Source organism: Phycodurus eques, chromosome 20, assembly GCF_024500275.1.
Source record: "Phycodurus eques isolate BA_2022a chromosome 20, UOR_Pequ_1.1, whole genome shotgun sequence".
In the NCBI taxonomy this organism is placed as follows: Eukaryota; Metazoa; Chordata; class Actinopteri; order Syngnathiformes; family Syngnathidae; genus Phycodurus; species Phycodurus eques.
The window spans coordinates 16,690,432-16,717,326 of record NC_084544.1 but is presented as its reverse complement, the minus strand read 5'-3'; the positions used below and the strand labels follow the sequence as shown (position 1 = coordinate 16,717,326).

Here is a 26,895-nt window from a genome sequence, read left to right as displayed (position 1 = left end):
AGATCAATATAGTTGGTTGTAATACGTGGCAGTCACAAACAACTGTAAATCTGATAACCCAACGTGGAGAGCTTTACTGCCCCCGTGTGTTCAAAGAAATGAAGTGTTCTAAAACAAAAAACTAATGTGCTGTGTATAAAAGCGAGCAAATTATTCACTCTCACGATGTTTCTTTACAGATGGGAAGCTCAAGACCTGGGTATATGGAGTAGCAGCAGGAGTATTTGTTCTGCTGGTTTTCATGATGTCAATGACTTACTTAGCTTGGTAATGTACCACCACTTGTGAGATAATGTTCTGCATGTCCAGTTACATTTTCATTCACATTAACATCATCATCAGTGATTTAAAGGAGATCAAAATAACTTGCACTAAAGAGAGAACGGTTCCATTGTGACTGAACATGGAGATATGATAGAGCTTTTGCAAAAGTGAAAAGTGTTTGCCTGCAAGCCACTTTATGGTCCATGGACTTAAGGTATGAGAGACATCAGAAACAGAATCATCTTTATTTGTCAACAATTTCAAAAACACCACGGAATTTGTCTCCGATAGTTGCAGCCGCTCTAGTATGACAATAGACAGCCATATTGACAAAAAATACTTTGGAGACATAAAAACATAAAGCCACTATGGAGAGTCACTGAGCAATGAGAGGTTACCAGTAATGTGGTAATGCTGACAAAATTAATTAATTAATGGAAAGAGGGAAGAAGCTGTTGGAATGTCGGCTTGTTTTAGTTTGCATTGATCGATAGCGCCGACCTGAGGTAAGGAGCTGGTAAAGGTGGTGACCATGATGCGGAGGGTCCAAGAGGATTCTGCATGCTCTTGTCTTACTTCTGGCAGCATGCAAGTCCTCAAGGGAGGGCAGTGGGGTGGAGATGATTTTTATGGCAGTCCTGATTGTCCGTTGCAAGCGGAGTTTGTCCTGTTTTGTGGCACCACCAAACCAGACTGTGATGGATGAACACAGGACTGATTCGATGACTGCTGTGTCGAACAGCCTCAACAGCTCCTGTGGCAGGCCATGCTTCCACAGAAGCCGCAGGAAGTACATTCTCCACGGGGCCTTTTTTAGTATGGAGTTGATGTTGGTCTCCCATTTCAGGTCCTGAGAGGACTGTAATTCCCAGGAACTTGAAAGTCTTGACGGTTGACACAGGGCAGTTGGACAGCATGAGGGGCAGCTGTTGGGATGGATGCCTCCTGAAGTCCACGATCATCTCTACAGTCTTGAGCGTGTTCAGCTCCAGGTTGTGTCAGCCACACCAAAGCTCCAGCCGCTCCACTTCCTGTCGATATGCAGATTCGTCGCCGTCTTTGATAGAGCCGATGACCGTGGTGTCATCTACAAACTTTTAACAGTTTGCCAGCCGGGTGCGTGGAGGTGCAGTCGTCCGTGCAGAAAGAAAAGAACAGCAGCGAGAGACACATCCTTGGGGCGCCCCAGTGCTGATTGTGCATGTGGATGAGGTGGTGTCCCCCGGCCTCACCTGCTGTGTCCTGCTCGTCACGAAGCTGTAAATCCACTGGCAGATGGCAGGCGAGACGCTGAGCTGGAGAAGCTTGGAGAAGAGGAGTTCGGGGATGATGGTGGTGAATGCAGAGCTCAAGTCCACGAACAGGATCCTCGCGTAGGTCCCCGTGCCGTCGAGGTGTTCTATGATGAAGTGCAGTCTCATGTTGCCCGTGTCCTCCACAGACCTGTTTGCTCAGGAGGCAAACTGCAGAGGGTCCATAAGGGATCTGTGACGCTCTTGAGGTGGTCCAGCACAAGGCGTTCAAAGGACTTCATGACCACACATGCCAGTGCGACATGCCTGTTGTCATTCAGACCTGAGATTGCAGGGTTCTTGGGGACTGGGAGGATGGTGGAGCATTTGAAACAGGACGGTACTTCGCACAGTTCCAGAGATCTATTGAAGATCACTGTGAAGACTGGAGCGAGCTGGTCCAGGCAGACTTTGAGGAAGGATGAGGACACAAGGTCTGGGCCCACCGCTTTGTTGATCTTTTGTAGTTTGAAGATGTGTCTCACACGCTGTTCATGAATGGTCAACGCAGAAGTCAGAGGTGCGATTGTGGTCGGTGGTACAACTGGGTGGATGTGGCGTGTGAGAGTGTCCTTTTCAGATCTGCAATTGAAGGTGTTCAAGTCATCAGCTGGTCTTCTTTTGTTCTCTGCTTGAGGAGATGGTTGCTTGAAGTTAGGTTAGCGATTTTAATCCTCGCCAGACTGACTTAGATTTGTTGGCAGTAAACAGTTTTTCCATCTTTTCTGCATAATTTCTCTTTACCATGTCAATTTCTTTTGTCAGCTGATTACTAGCGGGATTGTATGGGACTCTGTCCCCACTTCGATATGCGTCCACTTTAGACTGGCAAAGTTGCTGAAGTTTGGCAGTGAACCACGGCTTGTTGTTTTTGAATGTGTGTAATGTCTTTGTTGTTACACACACATCTTCACAGATACTGATATCGGATGTGGCACTGCCATTATATTCATCCATGCTGCCAGTTGAAGTTTCAAAGACACTCCAGACTGTGCAGTCTAAACAGCCTTGAAGTTCTACCTTTGCTTCATTGGTCCACTTGGTCACTGTTTTCACCATAGGCTTCAGACGAGCCCAGAGCTCCACGGGGGATAGCATGGTATGCGTCATTTAGCGTGGTGTAGCAATGGTGTAGAATGTTGTTTTCCCTGGTAGCACAGTCAATGTGCTGCTTGTATTTACGGAGTGTGTGGTTTTCGTTTGATTTGTTGAAGTCCCCAAGAATAATGATGGGTGACTCTGGGTGCTCTTTTTCAACTTCCTTTACTTGTTCAGCAAGGGTTAGCAGTGCGGCATTTGTGTTAGCCTGGGGAGGAATGTAAACACTGGCAAGGACGCAAGACGCGAACTCGCGCTGCGAGTAGAATGACTTATAGTTCAAAACCAGCGACTCCAAGTCCGGGCTGCAGTGTCTGTTGAGCTCCGAGACATCGGTACACTGTCTTTCGTTGGTAAACAAGCATTTTCCGCCCCCCTTGTGTTTTCCTCGATAGCTCTGTGACGCGGTCTGCTCAATGTAGTTGGAAGCCCGGAAGCATTATGGCGCCATCGGGGACGCGTTCACATAGCCATGTCTTCGTGAAACACAGGGCGGCAAAACGTCCGATGTCTTTACTGGTCTTTGTGAGAAGATGAAGCTCATCCATTTTGTTGGGTAGAGAGCGTAGGTTTGTGAGGTGAATTGACGGGACCGCCATTCGGAATCCTCTCTTCCGGAGGTTGACCTGCACTCCGGCTCACTTCCCCCTGTGGCATCGCCTTTGCCCCCTCTATGTGCCATTGATCACAGCCGCTCAGCCAGTAAGTAACTCCGAGAAAATAATTTGTGAAAGTTGGCTGAAAGAAAGTCCGGAGTACATAATACTTTGCATTTTAGGGTAAAGACAATAGGATTATCACAAAAAAAAAATTCTTAGTAAGATTTTGAGTTTTTCTTGTGTTTGGCCTTGGTTTTCTAACAATGAAACTAAAACAATGAGGTAGTACTCGAAGGGCCCTCAATCCAGTATCATCACTATCAAAATGGAGGATATTGATTTGAAGTGGGTTGACAGGGTAGAGTTAATTGGTTCCTGATGTCACATTTTATTTATCTTTCGTTCCCCAAAATGTATGGAAGGGCATTAAAACAATTAAAACAGACTAACAGGACTAAAATTATTTCTGGTTAGACAGCTGTGCACTGGCAACATTTATAGAAACAATTTAGATAAACGTGCTAGCTCGACAGTTTGATCTCCATTATATCACCGTCCATATGTTGTTTTGTTTTTCTTTTATTCTTTTATCCATGATCATTTCATCTTTCGTTTTGTTTTGTTTTTTCTTTCTTTACCTTCACCCCTCACATTCTCTGTTTAGTCGGTATGGTTTTTGCCTTTGCCATGAGCCAAACTCCAAGTCCCCTGCAGATGGGGTGTACTGGATGGACCCAAACAGCTGCACAGTGCCTTACATCTGCCCTGCCTGCCAGAACCTAGAACAGCAAGAGCTCTGCCAACTCCAGAAGCAGCAGCAATATGCAGTTCAACAGCCACCTCAACCACTACAACAGCCACGGCAGCAGTCACTACACTGCTCCCCACATCACTTTGAAACTCTCATCACTTAATCAGGGCCCTTCTCTGTTACTTACTGTCTGATTTTCATTTGTGCCCTCATTAGCTGTGATGCATCTTTAGTCATTTCACTTTCATCACTCCCGGGAGTCATTTTGACTGAAGGCTTTTACTCTAAGTACAAATAGGATTTTTTTATTTGAAGTTATTTACAGACTTCACATAATAAACAGCATTGCTGACTGAAATGGAAAGAGCAGGGCATTAAATTGGATTTAGTTCTAATAAGAAGGTGCCTTACTTTTGTATTATATAGGGGATTTGGACTAAATGAGTTAACGTGTTTTCCGAGTAGATTCCCAGTCATCCAGGTCGTGGTAACACGTAATGGTTTAATCCGTTCTTGTTTGTTGACGACTTTTCACCTTTAATCCAAAAGGCTTCTTCAGTTGTAAAATTTTAGGTGTGGAGTCTCCCTATTTGTGTTTGGGTGGGTGTAGAAATATTACCACAGAAAGAGTCTGAAATGTTTCAAGAAATTTACTGGACATTGTCCACCTCTTTTACACTCCTAGAGGCAAACCAGTAAATTGATGAAAAACCTTTTTGCTCTCAGGCAAGGAAAGCTGTTGGAAATCAGCAAAGACATGGTCAGAACCCAAAGAAGCAAAATGCTAATGCTAATCACAACGAGAACATATGTCAGCAAACTCTGTAAGCATTGCTCACGACCCATGAGAGTTAACCAACTGGATCCAATAATATTATACTATATCACTATATCTAACAATTCTCAGTTGCAAGTGTGCCATCAAAATGTTTTTAGAGCTTGTTGGGGACCGACAATAAAATGTGTTGTTGTTGTTGTTGTTTTTTTCTTTTTCCTCGTGCAGCAAGAAGCCAAAGAAACCACAGCGACGACAGATGAACAACAGACTGAAGCCACTGACGCTGGCCTATGATGGAGACGCTGACATGTAGGAGTCTTTCTGTTTACCGTGCTGATCTACAGACATTTGGAAAGCTTTGGAAGAAAACCTCAGAATATCAAAAATCTTAATCGAAGCTCATGAGCAGCTTTCTCTTCCTTGGTGATGTTTTTGTTTGTTTGTTTCACAAAAGCCTTTATGACTTTATTTCACTTTCTACATCTGGAAGTTTGCCTTTCTCTGCTGTATTTTAATTAAAGTTGCCCACATGCAGATGTTTTTCCTGGTAAACACAAATTATTTTAAATTGTACTTTTGTTGAGTTTGTCACAGCTGCGTGGAATCTGTAAGGGCCGAGAAGAGTAACTTAGCATGCTGGCATCCTGAATCTCACAGCAGCCATCTCTTCTGCCTCCCTCTCCTTTTTTTCAGGCATCATTTTGCACTATATTAGTGCAGCAAGTTCTACTCATGTCTAGCTTACCCATAGGAATGGCCTCTCTCCAGACAAGCTGGTAAACATTGTACTACATTTTTGGGCAAAGACCTCACTAACAATGAGTTTGACTACAAATGATGGGATTCTGTAAATAAGTCTGTTTGTTCATTTGTTTTTCTCATAACTTACCTTTCCAACATGTACAGCTAACTCTTCCATGCGAGCTCTGTGTGTTAAGTGAATCTGAAATGATTTGACTTGTGGCTTATACTGATGTTTAACTTTGGATGATGGTTGCCCTTAAGTGTCTGATTCAAGCCACAGGGTATAGACAAGCCCTCACCAATTCTGCTATGACAGTGGGACCAAAATCTTACGATGAAAGATATCTCCGCTTCGGAGGAGTGAAAAAGATGAGGCCCTCTGTTCTGCTCATCTAATTATTGAGTCATATGAATTTTAATTGCATCGAAAACCAATACCAATCTAGGCATTATATGAGGGTCAGTCAAAAAGTAAGGAGCCTAATTTAACCTACTATTAATTCATTAATATTTTATGATTTATTTATTTTTAGAAATGTTCACAGTTTGGAGTTTAAATGTTTGAAGGTTTATTTCAAAACATGTTTTCTTTAAGCCTGTTGATCACTGATGGTGTAGTGGTACACTCACCCGGCTTTGGTGCGGGCAGCGGCGTGGGTTCAGTTCCCACTCAGTGACGGTGTCAATGTGAGTGCGCATGGTTGTCCGTGGCTCTATGTGCCCTGTGACCGACTGGCGACCAGTTCGGGGTGTAGTCCGCCTTTCGCCCGAAGTCAGCTGGGATAGGCTCCAGGATAAGCGGTGTTGAAAATGGATGGATGGGTGTTTAAGCCTGTCCTCTTCCTGTCAGCCATTTTGGAAATGACGTTATTGTTGGATGCCCATCAGAAGCAGAAAGCTGTGAACATGAACCGTTCTGAAAAAAATCAAGTCAAAGTCATTAGTAGAGTACGTGAAATTGGGCTCATTACATTTTGGCTACCCTTTGTATTTCCTGTTATGCCTCCATGCATCTTTCCATCAGATGCCGTAGGATGCATTGGATATTCTCGTTTGGTCTGACTGTCTACCTGTTTAAGTATTTTCCTTCATGAATCTTAGGAGGTTGTTTGGCAACCATTTTTTATGTCCTTTGGCCCAGGCCCTTGACTTATTTTCAAATATTACAGATCTACAATGCCTTGTTTTCATATTGGCAGCTTGTATATGTTCTCATAAGGCTTTGTGTTTTAAGGTAAACAGCCTTGAGTCTTGCTAGGCACTTATCAAATAGTTTTGGAGGTTCCGCTCTTCACAGCTGCGGACGTTTATTCATTCATAAATAAAGTCATCGATGTAACCTCATTTGAAACTGTTTTGTCATTTGACACTGTACCACAATGGGTGAGCTTCACGATGCAGTTGCCGATGTACTGTAGTTCATAGGAAATCCCCATTGTCAACTCTCAAGCACTGACGTTCATTGATAAAAGTATATGAAATGTGCAGTATGCATCTCTCAGTGCGCTTGAAAGTATACAGTGCATTCATTACCAAGGCCTAGACATCTAATAATTGCCTGACTGTCCAATATTATGTGAAGCTATTTGCCAGTAAGTTAATGGAATGTTTAATTTATATTTCGTTTCATATGAGCTGTAAATAAAGTGAAAAATACTTTTTAAATGTATTATTCATGTACCATATTTTTCTTTCACTTTTGTACTCAGAAGTTGAACAAAAAAAGGGATAAAAGCTGAGTGAATGTGTGTATGCTATTGATAACCATGTGACAAACAGATGAACTCTGTCTTTTTCCTACTGTTTGTATGTATTGACTAATTGCTGATAATAAAAAAGACAAATTGAATTAAGTGTCTTGATTACACCGTTCACATGACGGTAACAGGTAAGCATAGATCATTATACTCTTGAAAGTAGGTAGGACCTGAACTACACCTTACACCTTTCCCGAGTCCAACCTTGTCTGTGTTGTCCGTGTTCAACCATATATCATTTAGCACTTGGATAAGACCAGATTCTGTACTGTGATGAGTTCAGAAACCCGATTGAAATTGATCCAAAAGTCCATTTAAGTTGAAGAATTTGCTGAGTTGATTAAAAATAACTTTCTCAACAATCTTGGTTATGAAAGGGAGGGATTTGAGATGGGTCCATAGCTTGCTAACAATGCTCTATTTCTTAGCAGAGGCTAAATGGCAGCTGCTTTAAGAGCTTTAGGAAACTCGCCTGACTGAAGTGAGCAATTGATTATTTGCTGCAAATCAGCTAGCTCGGACTTCGCAACAGCTTTGAAAAAGTCAGACGGTATTGAGTCAAGACAGCTCGTTGATGGTTTCAGCTGCTGAACCGTTTTCTCTACAGTTTTTTGGTCAACTGTATCACAGTCTGACATGCTAAGAGAGTTTTTTCCTGGGTGGCTTCAGATGTAGCATCATTTTACCATTTTGTTGATTTGTGGTAATATTTACACTGATGGATTGTAAATTTTCACTTAAATAACACGCAAATTCATTGCATTTATCTGCTGTGAGGAGTCCTGGAGTTATCTGATTCGGGGGGTTTGTCAAGTCTTCGGTCTTTGTTTTAATCGGGGCGACAGCATTCATGACATTTGCGATTTTCCAGGTGAATTTATTCAAAAGTTCATCAGTTGTCTCAGCATTCACAATTTGTGGCACAGCAATGATCTCCATAAACTCTCATTTATGTACCTTTTCTTAATAGACATAGAGGTTGTCTGAACTTTTGGAAGAATCTGTAATTCAAAGAGCACACAAAAATGGTCAGAAATAGCCATATCCTTAATGTCAACTGATAGCTTTTCAACATCCTTAGAGATGACCAGGTCTAAGATGTGACCTGTGTGAGTGTGGGTTGGACTCTGAATATGTTGAGAGAGGTCAAATGTGTCCAGTACAGCAGAGAGCTATTTCCATGTTATTGTCAACATGAATGTTAAAAGTCTCCCGTTATGACACCACTAACCGCAGTTCTGTAAAATCCCTCCATAAACTTTCCATTGTTTCTTGGAGGCCTATAAATGATTAAAACAATAACCTTTGGATCACCTTTTATGAAAAAAAAAACCGGAGATATTTTCAAGAGCTAAAATCACCCAGTTTAATTTCTTTACACTGAAATACTGATTTTAAAATAACTGCAATACCACTGCCTCTTTTTGACACTTGTTCATAAAATTTGCCTCATTTAAACTGGTATGACAGCTACTTTCTTTTAACCATGTTACATTTAGTAGTAAAAGGTCTCACTCATAGGTTGTAATGATGTCATTAATCCACATTGATTTGTTACCTCGTGATCTGAGCTAGTCTTGCAGAGATTACTAGAGACAATGATTTGTTAGGTTCACATTTTATCCTCACTAAGCTTGTAGCTCTACTTTCTTTGTGCCATATTTCTTTGGCCAATGTTCTCTCCATTTTAATAACAGGGATGAAAACTGCCTGCCCGGCATTGGGATCTGATTGATTCTGGAGAAGAATGTTGTTTGCATCTGATTTGCAGCCGCAACCCCGCACATATCAGCTAGATTTGGAGTCCCACAGGTTTCAAAATATATAGCAATCGCTGTTTATTTCTTGAGAAGAAAAAACAAGCTCATCAACAAAGGCGAAGTAAGCAGAGCGACCAGAAAAGCGTCCGCACCGCACGAGAGGCCAATAACAGCACAAGTATATCAAAGCAACCCGTTTTGATTCAAGATTTGGGCTACTTTTTAAAAGTCTGCAGCCTTGCTTTTACCACTGCTTTTCCAACATGTTCAGTGGCTGCATCTCTTACAATAGTGAGTAACGGTATACTGTATATAATGTGGCCAGCCAAGCGCCATGTAGGCTGTCACATTTGTATTTGCGTTGTTGGGCAAAGGGTTCCGTAATTACAAGCTGACTGGAAACGGGAAATGTCCCACCATGTTTCTTGTTCCCAGAATCCCAGCTGAAGAAATTGGCTGGGATTGTTGTGTTTCAAATGGATTTTGCCACTTTGAGTTTTTATCATGTTTGGTTTTTGTTGGGACTTCATACAAATTCGACATACCAGCTCGTCGGTGTTAGCTTGATGGCTGCGTTCATCTGTCTTAAATCCAAAGTGTTCCCATATCGTCGCAGTGGTGTTCGTCTTTGGAACTAATTCTTTATATACCGCTCAACTTTCTGTAACTGTGCAGCTAACTGCTCACTGTCAGAAAACCTAGCTTTGAGTACGCCAGTGCCCACATTGAAAGCCACGCACGCGCACACAGTCGCGCACACGGCCAATCATAGGGAGGGTGGGAGGATTGAGTCGGGCGGGGGCCGAAGGTGGTGGACCATGGCGGGCTGAGAAATGTCCCTTTTCTGGCATGGAAGGTGCCTGAGCTGTTGTGCGAGTGTGAGAGTTTCTGGCTAGATTTAACCATACTCGCCTAGATGCACAGCTTGGGCTCTGAAACGAGTCCTCTTGAGGAGTCGGACTCTCTGGAGTTGGCCTCGGTGGTATACTGTATCTTTTGCAGTTGTACCGTAGTTGCAAATGTTCATAAGTGTGATGCATACCGTTTGAATGTTAGATACAGTTCAAATAAGTCCAGTAAAAGTTCCTAAGATTTTCTTTTTTTGCTTTGCCTGTGTGAACGAAAGGTCTAGCCATAGAAGCTTTGAAACCCCAGATGAAAGCAATTCATCTCTCAGTGGAATGTGCTTTGCAAACTATATCTTGAGAAAGGTCGATTATTTTAGTTACTGAGATGTTTTGTTTTACTCTGTATTTTTCTCCTGGTGTTAGACTGCTGCTGCACAGAAACTTACCGTGATCGCATCCCTTACTTGTAATGGAGAAGGAAGAAGAAGTCACTCCTGAGGCCAATAGACATTCCTTAATACACAGTTTGGTCCCGTTTATGGGAAGGTGAGCAACTGAAGAAACAGATTGAATGAATATCTGCTCAAGGATGGCCTGGACGCACCGACAGTGTGATACAGCAATAGAGCCAATCGCAGACGGCTCCAGTTGACCAATGGGATAGAACTAAGCCCAAAGACTTGTGCATTTAAAAACTGCATGAGAGAGAGAGAGAGAGAGAGAGAGAGAGGGGGGTGGGGGGGGGGGGGGCTGTTGTTGTGTGAAGCCATAGACAGCTCCTGGAACTGCTTCAAAGCGGACTGTGGATTCGCTCACCAGGCCAACCCTCAGCGAAGTATAATTCTGTTCACCGTACAATAAACACCTTGATTTTAAGTGTATATGTCCCAACACTAAGGTCGATGTATCATCAAACATGATCCATAATACTCCTGTCGACATCAAGGCACATAAAACTGGAACTGCTTCTTTTCTGTTAATAAGCACCATAGCAATAACATTATGCTGGGGATCGTAATGAAAGTGTATTACCCCTGTCTAAGAGTGCAGTCAAGTCTACTTCATAGCTTCATGTAATATACGTATCGGTATATATTTTGGGGGGAAATACTCAAACTTCAGCCACGAGGTGTTGCGGTATTTTGTTCCCCCACTAGATGTCAGGAAAAGACTGAACATGGAAATGGCACAGTGCACATTTCACAATTGCTCGTGTTATTAAACCTTACACACGACATGAATAACATATATCATAGTTTACAATATGTTGTCATGATTTCTCTATATTAATATTACAGTGTGTGTGTAAATACGGAAGTGTACCTCACCTCCTTCCCATCGTCATCAGGGTTAGGCTCCAGCTCACCTCCGACCCTAATGAGGATAAGCAGTATACTGTAGAAATTGAATGAATGGAGCATATACAGTAAACCATACTAATAATAGTGCTGCATTATGCATGAATGAATGCCGAATACAATAACTTTGCTTTTCCAAACGTGGCCACATAATTACATTTGAATTTTGTTTTCTTCCATTTGTTTAATTGTTGTCTCTGCTTGTTGAAGTAATGTAATTGCCTTCATCATCAGTGCTCCTAATTATGATCAGATGGAAACAGAGATTGTGTTTTTTTTTTTTTTTTGGTCCTCTCATTTAATCAGCACTTCACCTCATCATGTCTCAGTCTCCCAGTTAACTCCCCGCTGCCAAGAAAAGGAAGTCCTACAGGCTCTTCTAATCAATTAAGGCATGCTGTAAAACCCACTTCAATCGAGTGACTTTGCTGTGACCGCGGAGAAAGAACGAAAATGTGATTAAAGATGCTCTGCCCAAATTGTTATTTCATTTAACTCCTTAGATTGGCAATATCCTGTGTACTTCAATAGATAATCTACTTTTGTTTCAAAACAACAACAACAACAACAAAAACGGTTGCAGTCTGCAAAGTCTGTTGAACTCAAAGTCAGTCCAATTTGCAATCAATGAATTGGAATTTTCTTTTTATATCATGTATCATACTCATCAAAGTCTCCAAAGGGGGGAATTCAGCTCACACTCTGATCTATACAGTACCTTGTGTTGCACACCACACAGAGAACCAGGTCACACAGGAAAGACTCCGGGCTCTCATTTCGTGACCGGCGACTAAAATGCGTGCGCTTTCGTAATTTCGCAGACGAGCGCGAGGGCCACGATGGGCGTGAACGCAGCCGATTTCAATCACGTCCAATCAAAGCAGCGCCTCTCACTCCTTTGAAATGGGGCCCAATGACAGTCTCGCACGGAGACAACTCTGTGCGGAAGACGACAACGTGTAATTGCGGGTCGCTGCTCTCGGCCCGAACAAATCATGTGAGCGGGTACTCGTGTTAATTAAAGAAAGAACAGAATGAGCTGGTGATAACCGCTGGCGACTTAAATATGTCGCCAGCGGTTCATCACGTATGGTTCGTTTGCGTGACTCAAAGCAACTCTCTGCCATCAAATTGTCACTCCGCTGGGTGCATCTCAAAGGACCCCCCCTCTCGTCGCGTCGGGACGCCAAACTTGTCGCAGACCACTCTGCCAAACGTACGAAAATCAGGATACTCCAGCCTCGGTGCCCCATAGCAGATGTGCCATCGTCGAAAATCGAACGAAAGAGTGCTGCAACACTCGGCTGGGGTGGTGAGACAATGCCTTGCTAAAGGGCACCTCGACCGCAGCTAACGAGACAACTAGCCTCTCTAACAACTAGTTGCTATTTTCACGTGCTTTTGTTTTCACGCAACTGAACTCAAAACGGTGCCCTCCGACTCCGAAGCCCGAACCCTCCCAGACTGCGTTACTGCCTTAATAGCCACAGATTGCAGATATCCATCAGTAAGACTGATATTTACCTGGATTACTTCAAAAAACAAAAACAAAAGATATCAATATATTTGTTCACATCGAGGCGCTAATCAATTCATTGATGTTTCTCTTGACTAATATGTGGTTCGTCGAAACTTTGTACTCCGAAGGCAATATGGTGGAAGTGCAATTCACCAATAAAACCAGCAATTCCATGACCACAAATCATTTCGAAAACAAAGATTCAACAAGAAAATTAGCCGAGTCCGTGCAATTGTTTGATAACGGATCAATTCATCGATTCATTTATTGATACGTGGGGAGCAGCGGCAGCTTCACCAACAGAAAGTAAAACACTTTTTAGGCATCGAAAGATAACTAAAGGCAAAATTGATCAAGAGAGAGGAAAACAGACTCGGGAAAAAATGTCAAATAAAACGTACAATGTGGAGAAGGTAATACGAAAAGCAGCACTATGCTCATTGCTAAGTGATTAATATGAATTAGTAACTGTGTCAAAGCGACCGGAAAATGTTAAAAACAAATGCAAGAAATGGGAATTGTATTTATTTATTCATCCATCTATTTCACCTTTATTTATTCAAGTTAAGGCAAATGGAGAACCTATTCTTACACAGCAGAGAAAAACAAGGCGAATAAAGCGAAGGCAAAATAAAAGGAAATACAAATTTACCGTGAGGGATAGTAATTCGTTGGATTAAAAAACAAAATAATAATAATAATAATTTACCCTTTTTTGTAGTTAGCAACGAAGCAGATACGTGTGAATATGGGCAATTGTTAAAATCTCTTTTTTCTTATTTTACTACAGCGGCCACATCAATCACCCCCACAATGATATATTGTAGATATTATAGATATTGTAGGGGAGGAAAAAAGCACTTTTTGTGCTACATATGTGAGGGAGCTAAACGATAACTTTTCGGAGGATCTCAATGTCGTCGTGTTCTTCTGAAGTATGCTTGACATCTTTCCATGTATGAAGGATAACTTAAATCAAAGATGAAGACGTTTGACGATCACATCAATATGGCCGACACGAGAACATTTCTTTTGACCAAAATGAAACCTCTTTTTCCGTGTTCGCATCCTCAAAGGGAAAGTTAAGTTTCTTTAAATGCTTTTTGACGCCGACGCCGGCAGTCGCACTAATTGTGACGAGGAAGCAATTGATAGGCGGCAGCTGCATCCTTTGGCCGGCGCGCTACTCAGCTATTCATCTCTGTCCGCCCTCCCGCCTTCCGCATCCTCCTGAAAAGTGCTGGCTGCCTTCACCGTGACTGCGGGCCGCCGGGCGTTTTGTCGCCCACGCACGGCATCAAGTGCACCCCGTGGGCCCGTTCCGGTCAAGCCCAGTTTGACTTCTATCCCACACCGCGGATGTGAAGTGTCACTCCACGTGGCAGCTGGTTGGGCCGCAGCCGCCGCGCGTCGCCGCGTCGCCTGAGGGCTCGCGGCGACATCTGCCCTCACAATTGGAAATGGAGCCGAGCCAGCCCAACATTTCCGTGCCACCGGACGCTAGCTTTGCTCAGCTCCGCAATCGCAATCACGCTCCTTCTTGCTGCTTTATCTTGTCGTGATGCCCCTCCCCTTCCGATGCCCGAAAGCAAGCCATTAGGAAGCGGCTACGCTGTCATTTTCTCGCCCGGTAATGAATGAGCACCAAAAAGGTACGCTGGGAAAAGCGGGAAATCGGCCTTCTGATCACACGCTGCGATTGACAAAGGAGTGCCGAAAAGAGGAAGAGAAGCAGGTGTTAGATGGAGAATGAAGACATGTTCTCACTTTTTGTGTGTATTGATTGGCAAGCCTGAGCTGGAGCCCTATTGCTCTTGCGAGTGGGCCTCTCTTCTTTGACACCGATACAACCGCCCGAGTGGCTCGGCTCTTAGCGTCTGCGCTTCACTGCTTCACTGCTCCTCTGTAATGTTTCTCGTGCTTCCCCTCAAACTGTCAGCGCACATTCCAGAGCTGAGCGCTGTCCATCTATTTTTAGTTTCCAAGGCACAGGTGTCAAACTCATGGCTCGGGGGCCAGATCTTTCGACTTCATTTCTCTTGCTAAAATACCAAAATTGCAGATTGTCTATAATAACGTTGGGATATTGCAACCATTTCTTAATAATAAATTAAATAATAGTCTAACAGACATTTTTTGTAACTGCCTTTTCAAAACTAGTTGTTCATCAATTTGTTGTTTGTATGTAATAATATGAGGCGATCGTACATTCATGTGGTTTTCACAGTGGTGATTTTCGATACCACTTTTTTTTGAGTCCGATACCAGTACAAGTATTCACTCGTGACTACTCACCGATACTAATACCGCTAGTATTTTTCATATATAAAATTTCACTGAACACAGTGACAGGTCATTGTGGACAATGACCTCTTCCTTTCTTTCTTTCTTTCTTTCTTTCTTCCTTTCTTTCTTTCTTTCTTTCTTTCTTTCGTTCTTTCTGACGCACATGATGATTTTCTGGCGTGTCAGACCGCTGCAAGCGTAGCACCAAATACTGGCAAGGAGGACTTACTCGATGCCAGATTTTTTTTGTATCGTTGCCCGGTATCGGCAACCCTCACGAGTACCCGATACATTGAAATATGTATTGACCTAATAGCAATATCTGGGATCGGCACTCGTCCATCTCTGGTTCAACCGTCATAACGGCCGTCTGAGGAAAACCTTAACTACAATGTGGCCTGCGACGAAAATGACTTTGACGCCCCTGTTGAATGAAATCCAATACGGGCGGTTTGCCAAAACCTTTATGAGCTTTATAAAACAATAATGCAAGCTTTCATTGAGTAGCACTGCATCAAATTGGTAGGTGTTTCTAATGTTACCGTTTTTAATGATGCGAGAGGGGCAAACTATTAGGATCCCCTCTTCTAGCTCCTAAGCAAGTTCTAGTTTTGAATCTAATTCAATTGTGCAGGGATACAAAATGATGTCAAAACTCCAAAGTGTAACACAATCCATTCCGGGAGGCTGCTTTATGTCCGATATGTTTGTATATCAAAATAAGTTTCTACACATTCAAACTTTGTGAAATTTCATTAATTAGTTGGCGAGTCAAACTGTCACCTTCATAAAACATTTATGGCCTGCAGTCCCTGAAGGGTCCCCGGTTCGAATGTCCGCACGTCGACGTGTCCTTGGGCAAGACACTGAACCCTAATTTGCTCCCATTGGGGCTGGCAGCGCCTCGCATGGCAGCAGTCGCCCATTGGTTTACGAATGCATGTGTGAATGTGAGGCTTTGTAAAGCGCTTTGGGCACTGTGATGGTGTAGAGGAAGCGCTATAGAAGTGCAGTCCATTTACCATTCACCATTAATGGCGGCCGGACTCAGCTCCAGTCAGAAAAACTCAGGTCGACTTCTTGTAAATGATTCCAACGCTACCATATATGTCCTTAATATTTTCCAAACTGTACAACCTTTGAAGTCATACAATTTTTAAGTACCAGCATTTTCTCTCTTTCTATTACTAAGTGCATATACAGTCGATACAGCGGCCAGACCGATCCGCTTCTTCTTTGACAATCGCGCCATGTTGTTTGTGGTTCAATCAAACAATAATACAGTAGTATATTTGGCCCCTGAAAATGTTGTCCCGCAATAAGAACACCGCAGGTCGCAGTTGTCTATGTGTGCGAGGGTCAATTGCCAGCTGTAATTCTGGGGTAATTGTCCAGTTCAGTTTCATCCGGCCACGTTGCTCGGTGTGCCGCGTGGCTTTAGCACTGACATCGCGCCAACAGGAAAGTGTAATGGTCCACGAGCGCTAATAGCGCCAGACGCTGCCAGAAACATTACACCGAAAAAGGGCTTCAGTTATTTCTAATTGTAGCCGCAAAAATTCCACTCAACTCAACAAAAAGCTGGACTCCCAATGGATGGAGAATGCTCATAGAACATCAGACCACGCATAATATATTTTGCGAAATTCGAATTCTAAAATATTTTTGTTGAAAAGAAAGAAACAATGTGGGAATCCATAACACTGGGTTACAAAAACTAAAAGAATAAATTGCATGTTGTCTATGTTCTTTCAACTGATTTATTCTCAGGTTTTTATTCCGAGTTGTGTGCAATTGATTCATCAAATGTTACCAACGTTGCTTACTGTAAATTGAATAGTGCACATCAGCAAAAGTCAATACTTGTAAATTTAGCATTCAATTTGTTTATTTGCACTCTAAACCGAAAATACATATAAACCAAAACATGCGGTTCAAAAAACATCGTTCAAAAAGTTGACCTGGGTGAGCAAAACCAACGTGATGTTTGGATCCAGCATATCAAAAGTGTCCTGAAGCAGCTCGAAAAATCTTCGACAGTCAATTTGTTGGTGACCAGCGTAATTGATCCAGCAATCATTCCGATGCCCATATTCAAATTTCAACTTGTTTTAGATTTAATTGCATACTGTCAATGAATGCCGGAGTGCGATCCCCCATATCGTCCTCCAATGGAGGCACAATAGGAGTAAGCCAGGGCCCTTGCCATTTATGTGCTCTCGCTCAGGCTCCACATGTCACGCTGGGCCTGTGAAGGCTATCTGGACGATTCAGCGCTGTGTCCCATCAGCCGGGCTGGCTGAGTTATGGCCAAAATACGAGAGCACTCCAGTGTTGTAGCAATAAGGCTGTGTGGGGATTTATTCAAGTCCCCCCCTCCTGGCTTTTCTTCTCTGCTCCCCTTGCCGCCCTCTCCGTTCTGTGACCAAAAAAAAACGATCCTATCTATCCCCGAGCCAGGGACACACACTCGGCAATACAGCAAATTGAAGCCACCTTGTCTCGCCTCTGCTCGCGCGCGAGGTGGCCAGCCAGATGAATGGAAGACAAAAGCATACACCAGCATGAACGCATACAGGGGTCCCGTTCTTACACGATGCACGTCCAGTGACACGTTGGAAACGGCGGCGGCTAATCCGCAAAAGATGGACTGGTTGCTTTCTCTTACCAGAAGGACACTTGTGCTGGGCAAGTGTCATTTTCGTAGAGGTTGATCAATAACCATTGCATTTTGCATTTTTTGGATTCCATTTTTGGATAGATAGGATTGTTGCGCTATCGCTCGATAGGCTTTTCCATTCAAACTAGCACAACAGCATGTCGTCAGGCTCCGTTTCTGTCACTCAAGCTGTCTTTGCCATTGTGCGCTTTTGTCTTTACCGGGAAGCAAGAAGTGCATTTTAGTGAGCCGCCACTATTTGGTCTGTCAATAAGGATTGCAACATTTCGTATATAAGCTGAGGTCTGACGTGTGCTAAAAGTAGTTTGGAAACAACAACCTTCAATATTAAACACGTTCACGTTCAATGACGCCGTGAATTGTGACGTGAAACGGAACGGAGCCAATCGAACAAGCGACCTGACTGAACAAATAGGAACGGAGCCACGAATACAAATAAACCAAGCCGATATCTTTTTTGGGGTACCAAAGTGACGGCAAGAAGAAGTTCCCAAACAGCGTTTTTTTTCCCTTGACAACGCGGCCATTCTACAACGGTCCTTCGGCGACACACCCGTAAGTGTTTTGGTTTTTGGCTTTTGGTGAGATCACTTGCGATCGTGCGACCTCTCTCTCGCATTCTCGCAGTACGCCACGCGCAATACGACAAAAGAAAACGCTTAAAGGCCTGACTTTTCTTATCTTTACTTGTGGAGTCTGGCACGGGGGGGGGGGGGGGGGGGGGACTGCAAAAAAATCTTTTTGAATTTGAAGTATTCTTTGGCGTGTATTAGGCCTGTCACACGTACCGTGTACGCAAGCACGGGGGGTACACGCAAACCCCACACGGGATCAACAATATTCACAACCCAGCCGATGAGCACTCTGTTTCTTTTTAAGTTGAATGCTGGTAGATATTGACGACCTGCCCTTAACGAACACAGATATCCCTAATAATCTGTCCCTTAGTGTCATGTAGCAACGGATTGAATAGACAACACATCACACAAAGCGGCGTTAGCGGATGAGTACACGAGGGTGTGATTGAATAATGTGATTACACATTTTGTGCCATCTAGCTAAATATGTCTCAGGATGATATAGCATTGTAACCTCCAACCAACCACATTGACGATAGACGACTGTTGAATGAACACATTGCCTTTTTTGCGACTTTGTGTCGGATGTCATTAGATTGCGTAATCGTCGCCTTTCCTCCGGAAAGTCTTGCGAACAGTTCAGCGTGATGGAGGGGAAATGCAATGATCAACCTCGGGAAAATCGCTTATGGATACAAACGATATTATCCTGTGTTTGGTCACACATCCATCAAGATCGGCTCCATAAACTTGTTACAGTAGCTTTCTTTTTTTCTTGAAACCCCAAATTTGGATTTCCAATCAGCTATTACGTGTTTCTCTTTGCAATGAGGGCTCCTGCATATTGTATGACTTACAAATATGTACTGCAAATATGGAAAGTGGCTATTCTCGACAGAGCTCGTGACCGTCATTGATTTCGGTTACAATCGTGCGCGATTCCATTAGCCAGCCTCCTGTGAAACAAGTCGGAAGGACCCCTGAAGCGGCACACTGCATAATTCCCTTCCTCGCCGCCAGGTGGCGCCAACTTCAATCTCAGCTCTTTCCTTCATTTTACCGCTTGGCGGGAATCCAAATAATTGGCTTTCAGGTCAATTGATATCATAAAAATGAACCCGAACCCACTACAAAGGAAACCTCAGTTGCTGTTTTTTTTTTTTTTTTCTTTGTTTTGTTTTTTTCCCCCCCCCAAAAGATGTGCATACACAAATCGGTTTGAAATATTAACATGGAAGTCTTGTGGAGGGCGATTCGTCATTTAGAACGAAAAATACCAAATACTTTTATTGCACATATGTGAAACTTTCAAAGTTGGACATTGTGGGGACGACGCCACCCCATGATTGTCAATGATGATTCTGATTCTGATTCTGATGCCTTGCTAATGTTACATTTCGGAGAAACTATGAAATTGATTAATAGCAAGAATTGTATTATTCTACGTTTAAAGAGCTACCTAGCTGACTTTATGTCACAACAACAGCATGGAGCTATTTTAGACTTTTATATTATACGATATTATACAATTCATTTCAAACTGGCAAGAATCAGATGGTTGTAAAAAAAAAAAAAAAAAAAGAAGAATTTCTGGATGCGTTATGTTATGTTACAGTACAATTGTGTTTCCGTTTAACAAAGAGCAATGTCAAAATATTTGGCATAAATACCAAGTTTGAATATGAATATGACTTGTGGGGGGTTCCTTCCCGGACTGTGTGGTAAGATGCACGTTTAGACAATTTGACTTTTTTTTTTTTTTTTAATAATAATAATGTTGCAGTGTGGTTTCATTCCATTGACCTCTAAATGTGTTTACTTATTGTGTACATATTAAGTTGATATTCAAATTATTTACAATTAATCCAAAAACTTGACATTGTTTTTAAGGGCGGTTCTCGACCCCCCCCAAGGGCGGGGACCAGGGTCTTTGTCAAGTTTGAAACAAACAAGCACACACAGCCTGTCTTGCCTAAATTGCTTCACTGCATTTGGTCATTCATTTATTAATCGTATTAATGAATTGTATTTTTGATTGTGTTCAATAGATGATTTCGTTGTATTTGAAAACCTGCACGGGGAATCAGACTAAAGTATTTCATGTCAGCACGTGAGGCGCCATTGCATTGCCACAATGGAACACAAATCTTTACTCCCGTCCAGTATTGCATGATCTAAGGGGGGCACGGGTGTCCAGCCCCCCCCCCCCGCCCCGGACCGCCACTGCTCTTCAACAACGAGGTATCTCGCATCAGGAATCCCAAACTTCAGATATGATATGAAATCGTGTTTTAGTTTGAGTTGACAAAGGAAGCACCTCGCGAAGGACTTCCATCTGGCTTTGACCAATCTCTTGGCGTTTGTTGTGTCTTTCCTCCCCCCCCCCCACCCCCCCCCCCCCCCCCGCGATCGTGTGCAAGGCGCGCGATATAAAGCGCAAAGCTCCGCGGTGTCGCCTCGCCATCCTCTCGCCTCGCCGTCCCAATCAGCAGCAGCAGCAGCAGCAGCAGCCATGGCTCGCGCCGCGTCCCTTTTTCAGCCCGGCTCCTCGAGCACTTGAGGCGGATTTATGGTCACGTTGCATCCGCAGGAAATTTGAGCGGCCGGAGGATGCAGGGGACGTGCTGGTGCGCCGTGTTCCTCCTCACGCCTGCGCTCGACTTGGTGAGTTGGAGCCGAGCAAACAGACTTTGGGGTTTTCTCGCTTTCCTAACCTCTATGGCGCAAATATTCTGTGTATCTGCAATGACTTTGCCCGTTTGGTCTTGATCGTCTCGATCCTTCCATGTTTTAACGCGATGCCACTTTGCATTGATTCACTTTGGGAGCGCGAGCGTGAGAACCGCGACTCGACCGAATTGATTTCGATGCAATGCAAAAAAGGGCGAGTGTCGTAAAAAGAGGTGTTTTTTTTTTTCCAAAACGGAAACTTTTTGCGTGCAATATTAACCCTCCCGACATCGAGCGTCTGACGGGGGCGCCACAACGACGTGGCTCCCCTTTGCGTTGACATCCCCGTTTTGCATCACACCAAAGTCTCAGCTCACCTTCGCAACGGACTGCCGTTTTCTCCTCCCACTTCGGAACTTGACCATTTCGAGGAAACTCATTGCGCCACATAATTCGGATGAGCATTCGCCGTTTCTTTTCACAAATTTCCAATTGCTCCACTGCGTGCTCGTCTTGAGTTTTTTTTGTTGCTTTTTGCAGACACGTCGCAAACTTTGGCATCACACGTTGCTGTCATATTATTTCGAACAGCCCCCCAAAATGGAGCAAATATAAAAATATCGAGACGCAAATATTTTATACATCGCATGTTTCTATCCCTTATTACGAGCGATTTCTGGACAGAACGCACATTCCTTCAAAAGAAGCAGGATTGGAGAGAAAACAGGAGTTGAGATTTGAGATGCTCAATAAGAAGAGAAGACAACCCCGCAAAAAAAATACAAATATTCTATTCACCCTGAGAAGTGGGAAGTTAAAGAGCACACACACGCGCGGCGGCGGCGGCGGGCCGTATGGAGAAAAGGGATCTTCTTGTGCAGCAGGGCAACAGCTCGCCGGATTAAAGCTGAACTTTGACGCTTTGATTTGGTGTTAAAGACACTCGCCCGTCCCCCCCTTAAGCCTCCTGTCTGATATCGGCCCCTCGACCTCGATAACGGCTCGAGACCAGTTTCCGAAGCGGAGCGGCTCGCTCACCTTCGGCTGACCTATTCAATTAAGAAGCCTCGTTCTTCCCGCAGAGCCAAATCCTCTCTGGCGCCATCACCATTTGGCGCAACAATTACCAAACGCCGTGTTCGACTGGGAACAGTTCCAATTTCACGCATTAGCCTTCCGATTTTCTATTTGGTCTTCTGAAGGCCCGCGTGGATTTCATCTGCGGTCATTTCAAATTCTGCCTTAAACCTCCATTGTGGCATTGCTGCGCAAAGCGGAGTGAAAGCATTTTGCTGGATTGATTTTGAAGACCCTATTCTTGACCATTTCAATTTGAAAATTCACAGGAGCCCCCCCTCTTGCTTTTTCTCCAAAACAACATTTGCCACGCCGTGCCGCTCAATCCCAAATACGGCCTTTTGAGTAACGATTGAAATCATTTGGCGTCTTGATCTGCTTCCCTCATCTGGGATTTTGCCGTGGAAAAGAAGCAAGTGAGGCACCAATGGATCTGAACCCATTCAATTGTGGCCTGCGGTGCCGAGGGCGCAGGGTCGGGGGTCTCCCACCTACACCCCTCGAGCACAATTCACGTCGCAACGTTACTGTGCTTCATTTATATGTTGTTGTTGTTTTTTTTTATTTTTTACTTTCTTTCCAGGTCATCAAAAACAGGTTACAAGATGCGATTTATAATACATCGGCTCAAACGTCCGCACGGTGTCTCACACAAGCGCGCGCGCGCGCACACGCCCAAGCGCGTATGCGGGTCACTTTCATCTCCTCTGATCAATGGCGGTAAAGACAAAAGAAAAAGAAAATGGTCGATTTGAGCAATTTTGTGTTTTCATGCCTTCTTGATTTTTGGATCGGGAAATGTCTCCCATGGCAAAACAGCCATGCTCAAAATCCTCTTTTCCCAAAGTTCTTGAATTTCTCGAAGGCATCCATAGCGAAGGCGACCCTTTTTGGCAGATCAAAACGTTGGTGGCCCGTCGGCAGACCGCACACGTTTTATGACGGTAAAGACAAAAGCGCAAGACAGCGAAGCTTGGTAAAAAGACGCAATCGACACGTTAGTTCCAACTCTGCGGATGCAAGCGCATCAACGATCTGAACCACTCATTCAACCAATGACACTCTCGCCTTCATACAATCGGGATAACGATAAAGGCATGCGATTGTTCCGACCTAACACATTCATATATTCATGTTCATTCATATCTCATAAATAACAACATTTATTTTGCGGTCTGCTACTGTGTGGACGCAAAATGGCTGCCTCCGCATCCTGGCATTTCAGCTCACGGATCCCTCCGGTGTATTGCGGCAATATAATGAGGATCCCTCACGTGGCATTAACGGTAAAGACAAAGAAGAAGCGTTTGTAACAGACCCCCACCCCCCCAAGAATAAATCAATCACTCAATCAAAAGCTGCACTCTGGAGACACGAAGATGCATTTGTGGTCGTTTCGATAGAAAAGGCTTCGAAAGCAACAGGAGAAAAATCCAATACATTTAAGTAGCATCTTCAGAAAACATCAGTTTTTAAGACATTTTCTTATGAAATGTTTGAAAAACATGACTTTATTTTTGTGGGGGGGCTAACCATTATTTGATCGATAACAATTGCTCATCATTCAAATAGTCACATGAGTAAAATTCATAGTTTTTTTTTTTTCCCCAAAAGGAAATTCAATGGGCTTCAATATGTCTTTACCCGTTATTCCTCAAATGATGTGAAAATACACACATGGATATGCTGCAAACAAGCGCTGGGATCTTTTGCTTGCATTGCCATCAAGTTTGCGCTTTCTTCCACCCTAACTGAGATGAAGAGGACCTTTCTCCCATTTTCCTCCCACAACTTGTCCGCTCAAGCGGCACGGATGCTTATTGTTTCATGGAGCGCCTCTGCCTCAAACATGATTCAGTGACCGGCTGCTCTCAAGGTGGAGATCCTGGGCTGCATTGCGAGTTCAAGGGTTCAGGATATTCTAGTGACGCAATCAGTGGCCGGACGAGGTCGGCGTAGTTCTCCAGCAGGCTCGTTGTTGGGTCTCATAGACTGCAAATGGAGCTGCGGTTTCTTCATGTTATTCGAAGAGTCACCGAGGGACTGTTCCACACTTTCAACGGAACGGAGACGACATCTGTTTGATTCAGGGCCGAAACGGCAGCGTTTCTGCGACACTATTATTCAAACCGGTCCAGTAGAGGATACATTCGACGTGAAACAACAGACACGTTAATATGAAAACAATAAACCGTACAGCGTTAATGATAAAAGTAGAAGGCCATGGGAATGTGCACGTCCGTCAGCTTGATTGAAGTTGTCCTCGGGTCCGTTAGTGACGCGCGAAACTTTCATGACATACGCTGCACAATATGTTACCGCACGATAGCTTGCGTGACGTCTAGCGACGCTTTTGGGGTTGATCTTGCTTTATGTTGTGCTAGCCTCTCATAATAAGGTACAAGAGACTCTTATTTACAATCCATCCGTCCATCCGGCCTCGCTAGGGCGCGCTGGAGCCTATCCTAGCCGCCCGCCCATATTGCTCTCTCTGTCTCGCTCTCTTTCTTTATATACTGTATATATATATATATATACACACACACACACACTTTGTCTCCATCCATCTATAAACTTTCCGACTATCCGCAAAATCTGAACAATATCAGATGTTTTGAACGTATGTGCAGTATATCATGTATTATTCACTGAGAAATGAAATAAGGGAAAAAAATGACATTAAGCGGCAATGAAAAACAAAAACCCCCTTGATGGAAGTAATAATGCATGAATCATAATGACAAAATAATCAGCGAGTGTGTTTCAATTTCACATATAAATCACACGATCTGACAAATGCTTCATCTCAACTGAACTCAACTGCTGTGCCAGCGAGCATTATTTATTGTTCTTTTTCGATTGTCTGATTAATTGTATAATTCAACTCTAGCAGAGTAGACTTTCAACCTCCGGCCATCACGCTGCTCCTCATCGACGCAAACTCTCCGGTGATTATTTGGAATCCACACGTCAAGGTGACTCAGTCTTGTTGGAGCGCTTTCGAAACACCACGTGAACTGTAACCCGTGCGATCCGGTCTGTGATTCCGGGGCCGTCTGATCCGAGAGCGACCTCCCCGGGGGGGATTCGCATGTGCCCGCGAGCAGCCAGAAAACAACACTTGACCTTGGTGGTTGGCCATTAAGTCAATGATAATAGTAGCCCACTGCGGAGAAAGGAATCAGCGCTCTGAGCTCCCCCCCCCCCCCCCCCCGCCCCCCACCGTCGCTGCACGCATCATTGCGAGGACAATATTTCACATCCAGATGGGGGGCAAATGAGAAAAGTCTGGCTGGAGTGTAGAAATGGAGAGGAATCTCCTTGCAAATACAAGTACACATAAGTGTTTGCAAGGGTGTTTTGTGCCAAAGCAGCCGGCGTCTATGATTAATGACGCTCGCCTCGATTCTCTCATCCGTGCGGTGGTCCACATTTTCAATCGTCTTCACAGTTCAGAGGTCCGAGATGGTGGCCCACCGTGAAAGCGCCGTGGTTGAGCGGCTCCAGAGATGCACCCCCCTCTCCCGCAATCCTCGATAACAGCACTTTGAAGCCGTCCGGGGGAGAGAAGTGAACCATTAGATAACCTTCTCCCGCCTCCTTTGCATCCCCAGGTACTCGAGCGACTCCGGAGTCTGCCGTATTCTTGCTCCTACTGATGTCTGCATTCACGTGAAAACAAACCCGCTACTTGAAATGGCAGTTTGCCACTGAACTCTCCATCCAGAACCCTTGCATCGCAAACCGACTTTAAAAGTCGTGCTATTGTTCATATAAAAGAATCATAACAAAAGTGTAAATGCTGAAAAGCATCACATTAATGTTATCGTGTGGCAAATTTCTCTTTCATTTTGAACATTTTTGAACTGCATATTCTAGCTGCTCCGTTCAACAAGAGTCATGAGAATCGTTCGCGTCAGGCCAGCTTCCACCTTCTCGTTCCACAATGTTCAAGGCCAGGAAGATCAAAGTAAAGAGGGCAGACACTGAAAAAAGTCGAACCAACCTGTCATTTGGCTTTTTTTTTTTTTTGAAAGTAGAAATTGTTGAAAACTATTAGTTTGTTGGCTTCAAGCGATGTAAATGTATTTTCTTTACTGTAATGTAAATGGACAGCAGGGTAACAATCTGAACGTTTTCATTTTGACCAAAGGATTTTCTTTCATTGAATGCGAGTTGCGCATGCACGCTGCCAATTTGGACGGAAGGAGCAGGGTGCACATTGGTAAGAGAAGGCAATCGACTTTTCGTTTTGGTAACGTTACGGTTACTTTAAAGTTCATCATCTTTTGAAATATGTCACCTGCCTCGTGCCTGAGATCAGCAAGGTCACAAGAGGAATGTGTGAAATATGTGAAATGGCAACGTTTCCGCAAAGTCAAAAGTGATTGTGTGGGTTGTGCACTCCTCAGAAAATGATCAGATTGGGATTATATGTACCTATGACTGCATACTATTTGTTTGATTCCCATTCACACATAAAGAGATTCCAGGAATACTTTATGGCTTTATCATTAGATGACATCAACTTGTTTATCAATAATTCCAAATGATCGACATAGCCAAATTTAGAGTCAATGTCATGTTTATTTGTCGAGAGATTGGTGAACTACTCTTGATGGAAGAAACGAGCATCGTATTGGTGAATCGAAATTTCGATAATCTGTCTTGAAGTCAGAAACTGATATGAGATGAATAATATTCATTCATTTGTCGTGTGATATTTCTGGTTTTCGTGACCAAGTGGCGTGCATGACGTGTTAGAGCGGTTCTGTTCCAGCGCTTGGGCCCTGTTTATGCATTAGCTGCGAAGAGACGCAAGAAATGCGGCACGAG

At 43.7% G+C, this 26,895-nt stretch overlaps 2 protein-coding genes across 2 annotated transcripts in view; both read left to right on the top strand.

Annotated features, from left to right (window-relative positions):
• The window catches only part of thsd7aa (thrombospondin, type I, domain containing 7Aa), a 148,569-nt gene extending 141,210 nt beyond the window's left edge, over positions 1-7,359 (top strand). Inside the window, 2 exon segments of the mRNA XM_061664897.1 lie at positions 180-267; positions 5,008-7,359. Of these exon segments, the coding sequence (XP_061520881.1) occupies positions 180-267; positions 5,008-5,095 (176 nt within the window). The 3' untranslated portion in view covers positions 5,096-7,359.
• Positions 7,360-20,785: 13,426 nt separating this feature from the next.
• Positions 20,786-26,895, top strand: part of nxph1 (neurexophilin 1) — a 52,731-nt gene continuing 46,621 nt past the window's right edge. The window contains exon 1 of the mRNA XM_061664850.1: positions 20,786-20,976. Coding sequence (XP_061520834.1) covers positions 20,923-20,976 — 54 coding nt within the window. The 5' untranslated portion in view covers positions 20,786-20,922. The remainder of the gene's footprint in view (positions 20,977-26,895) is intronic.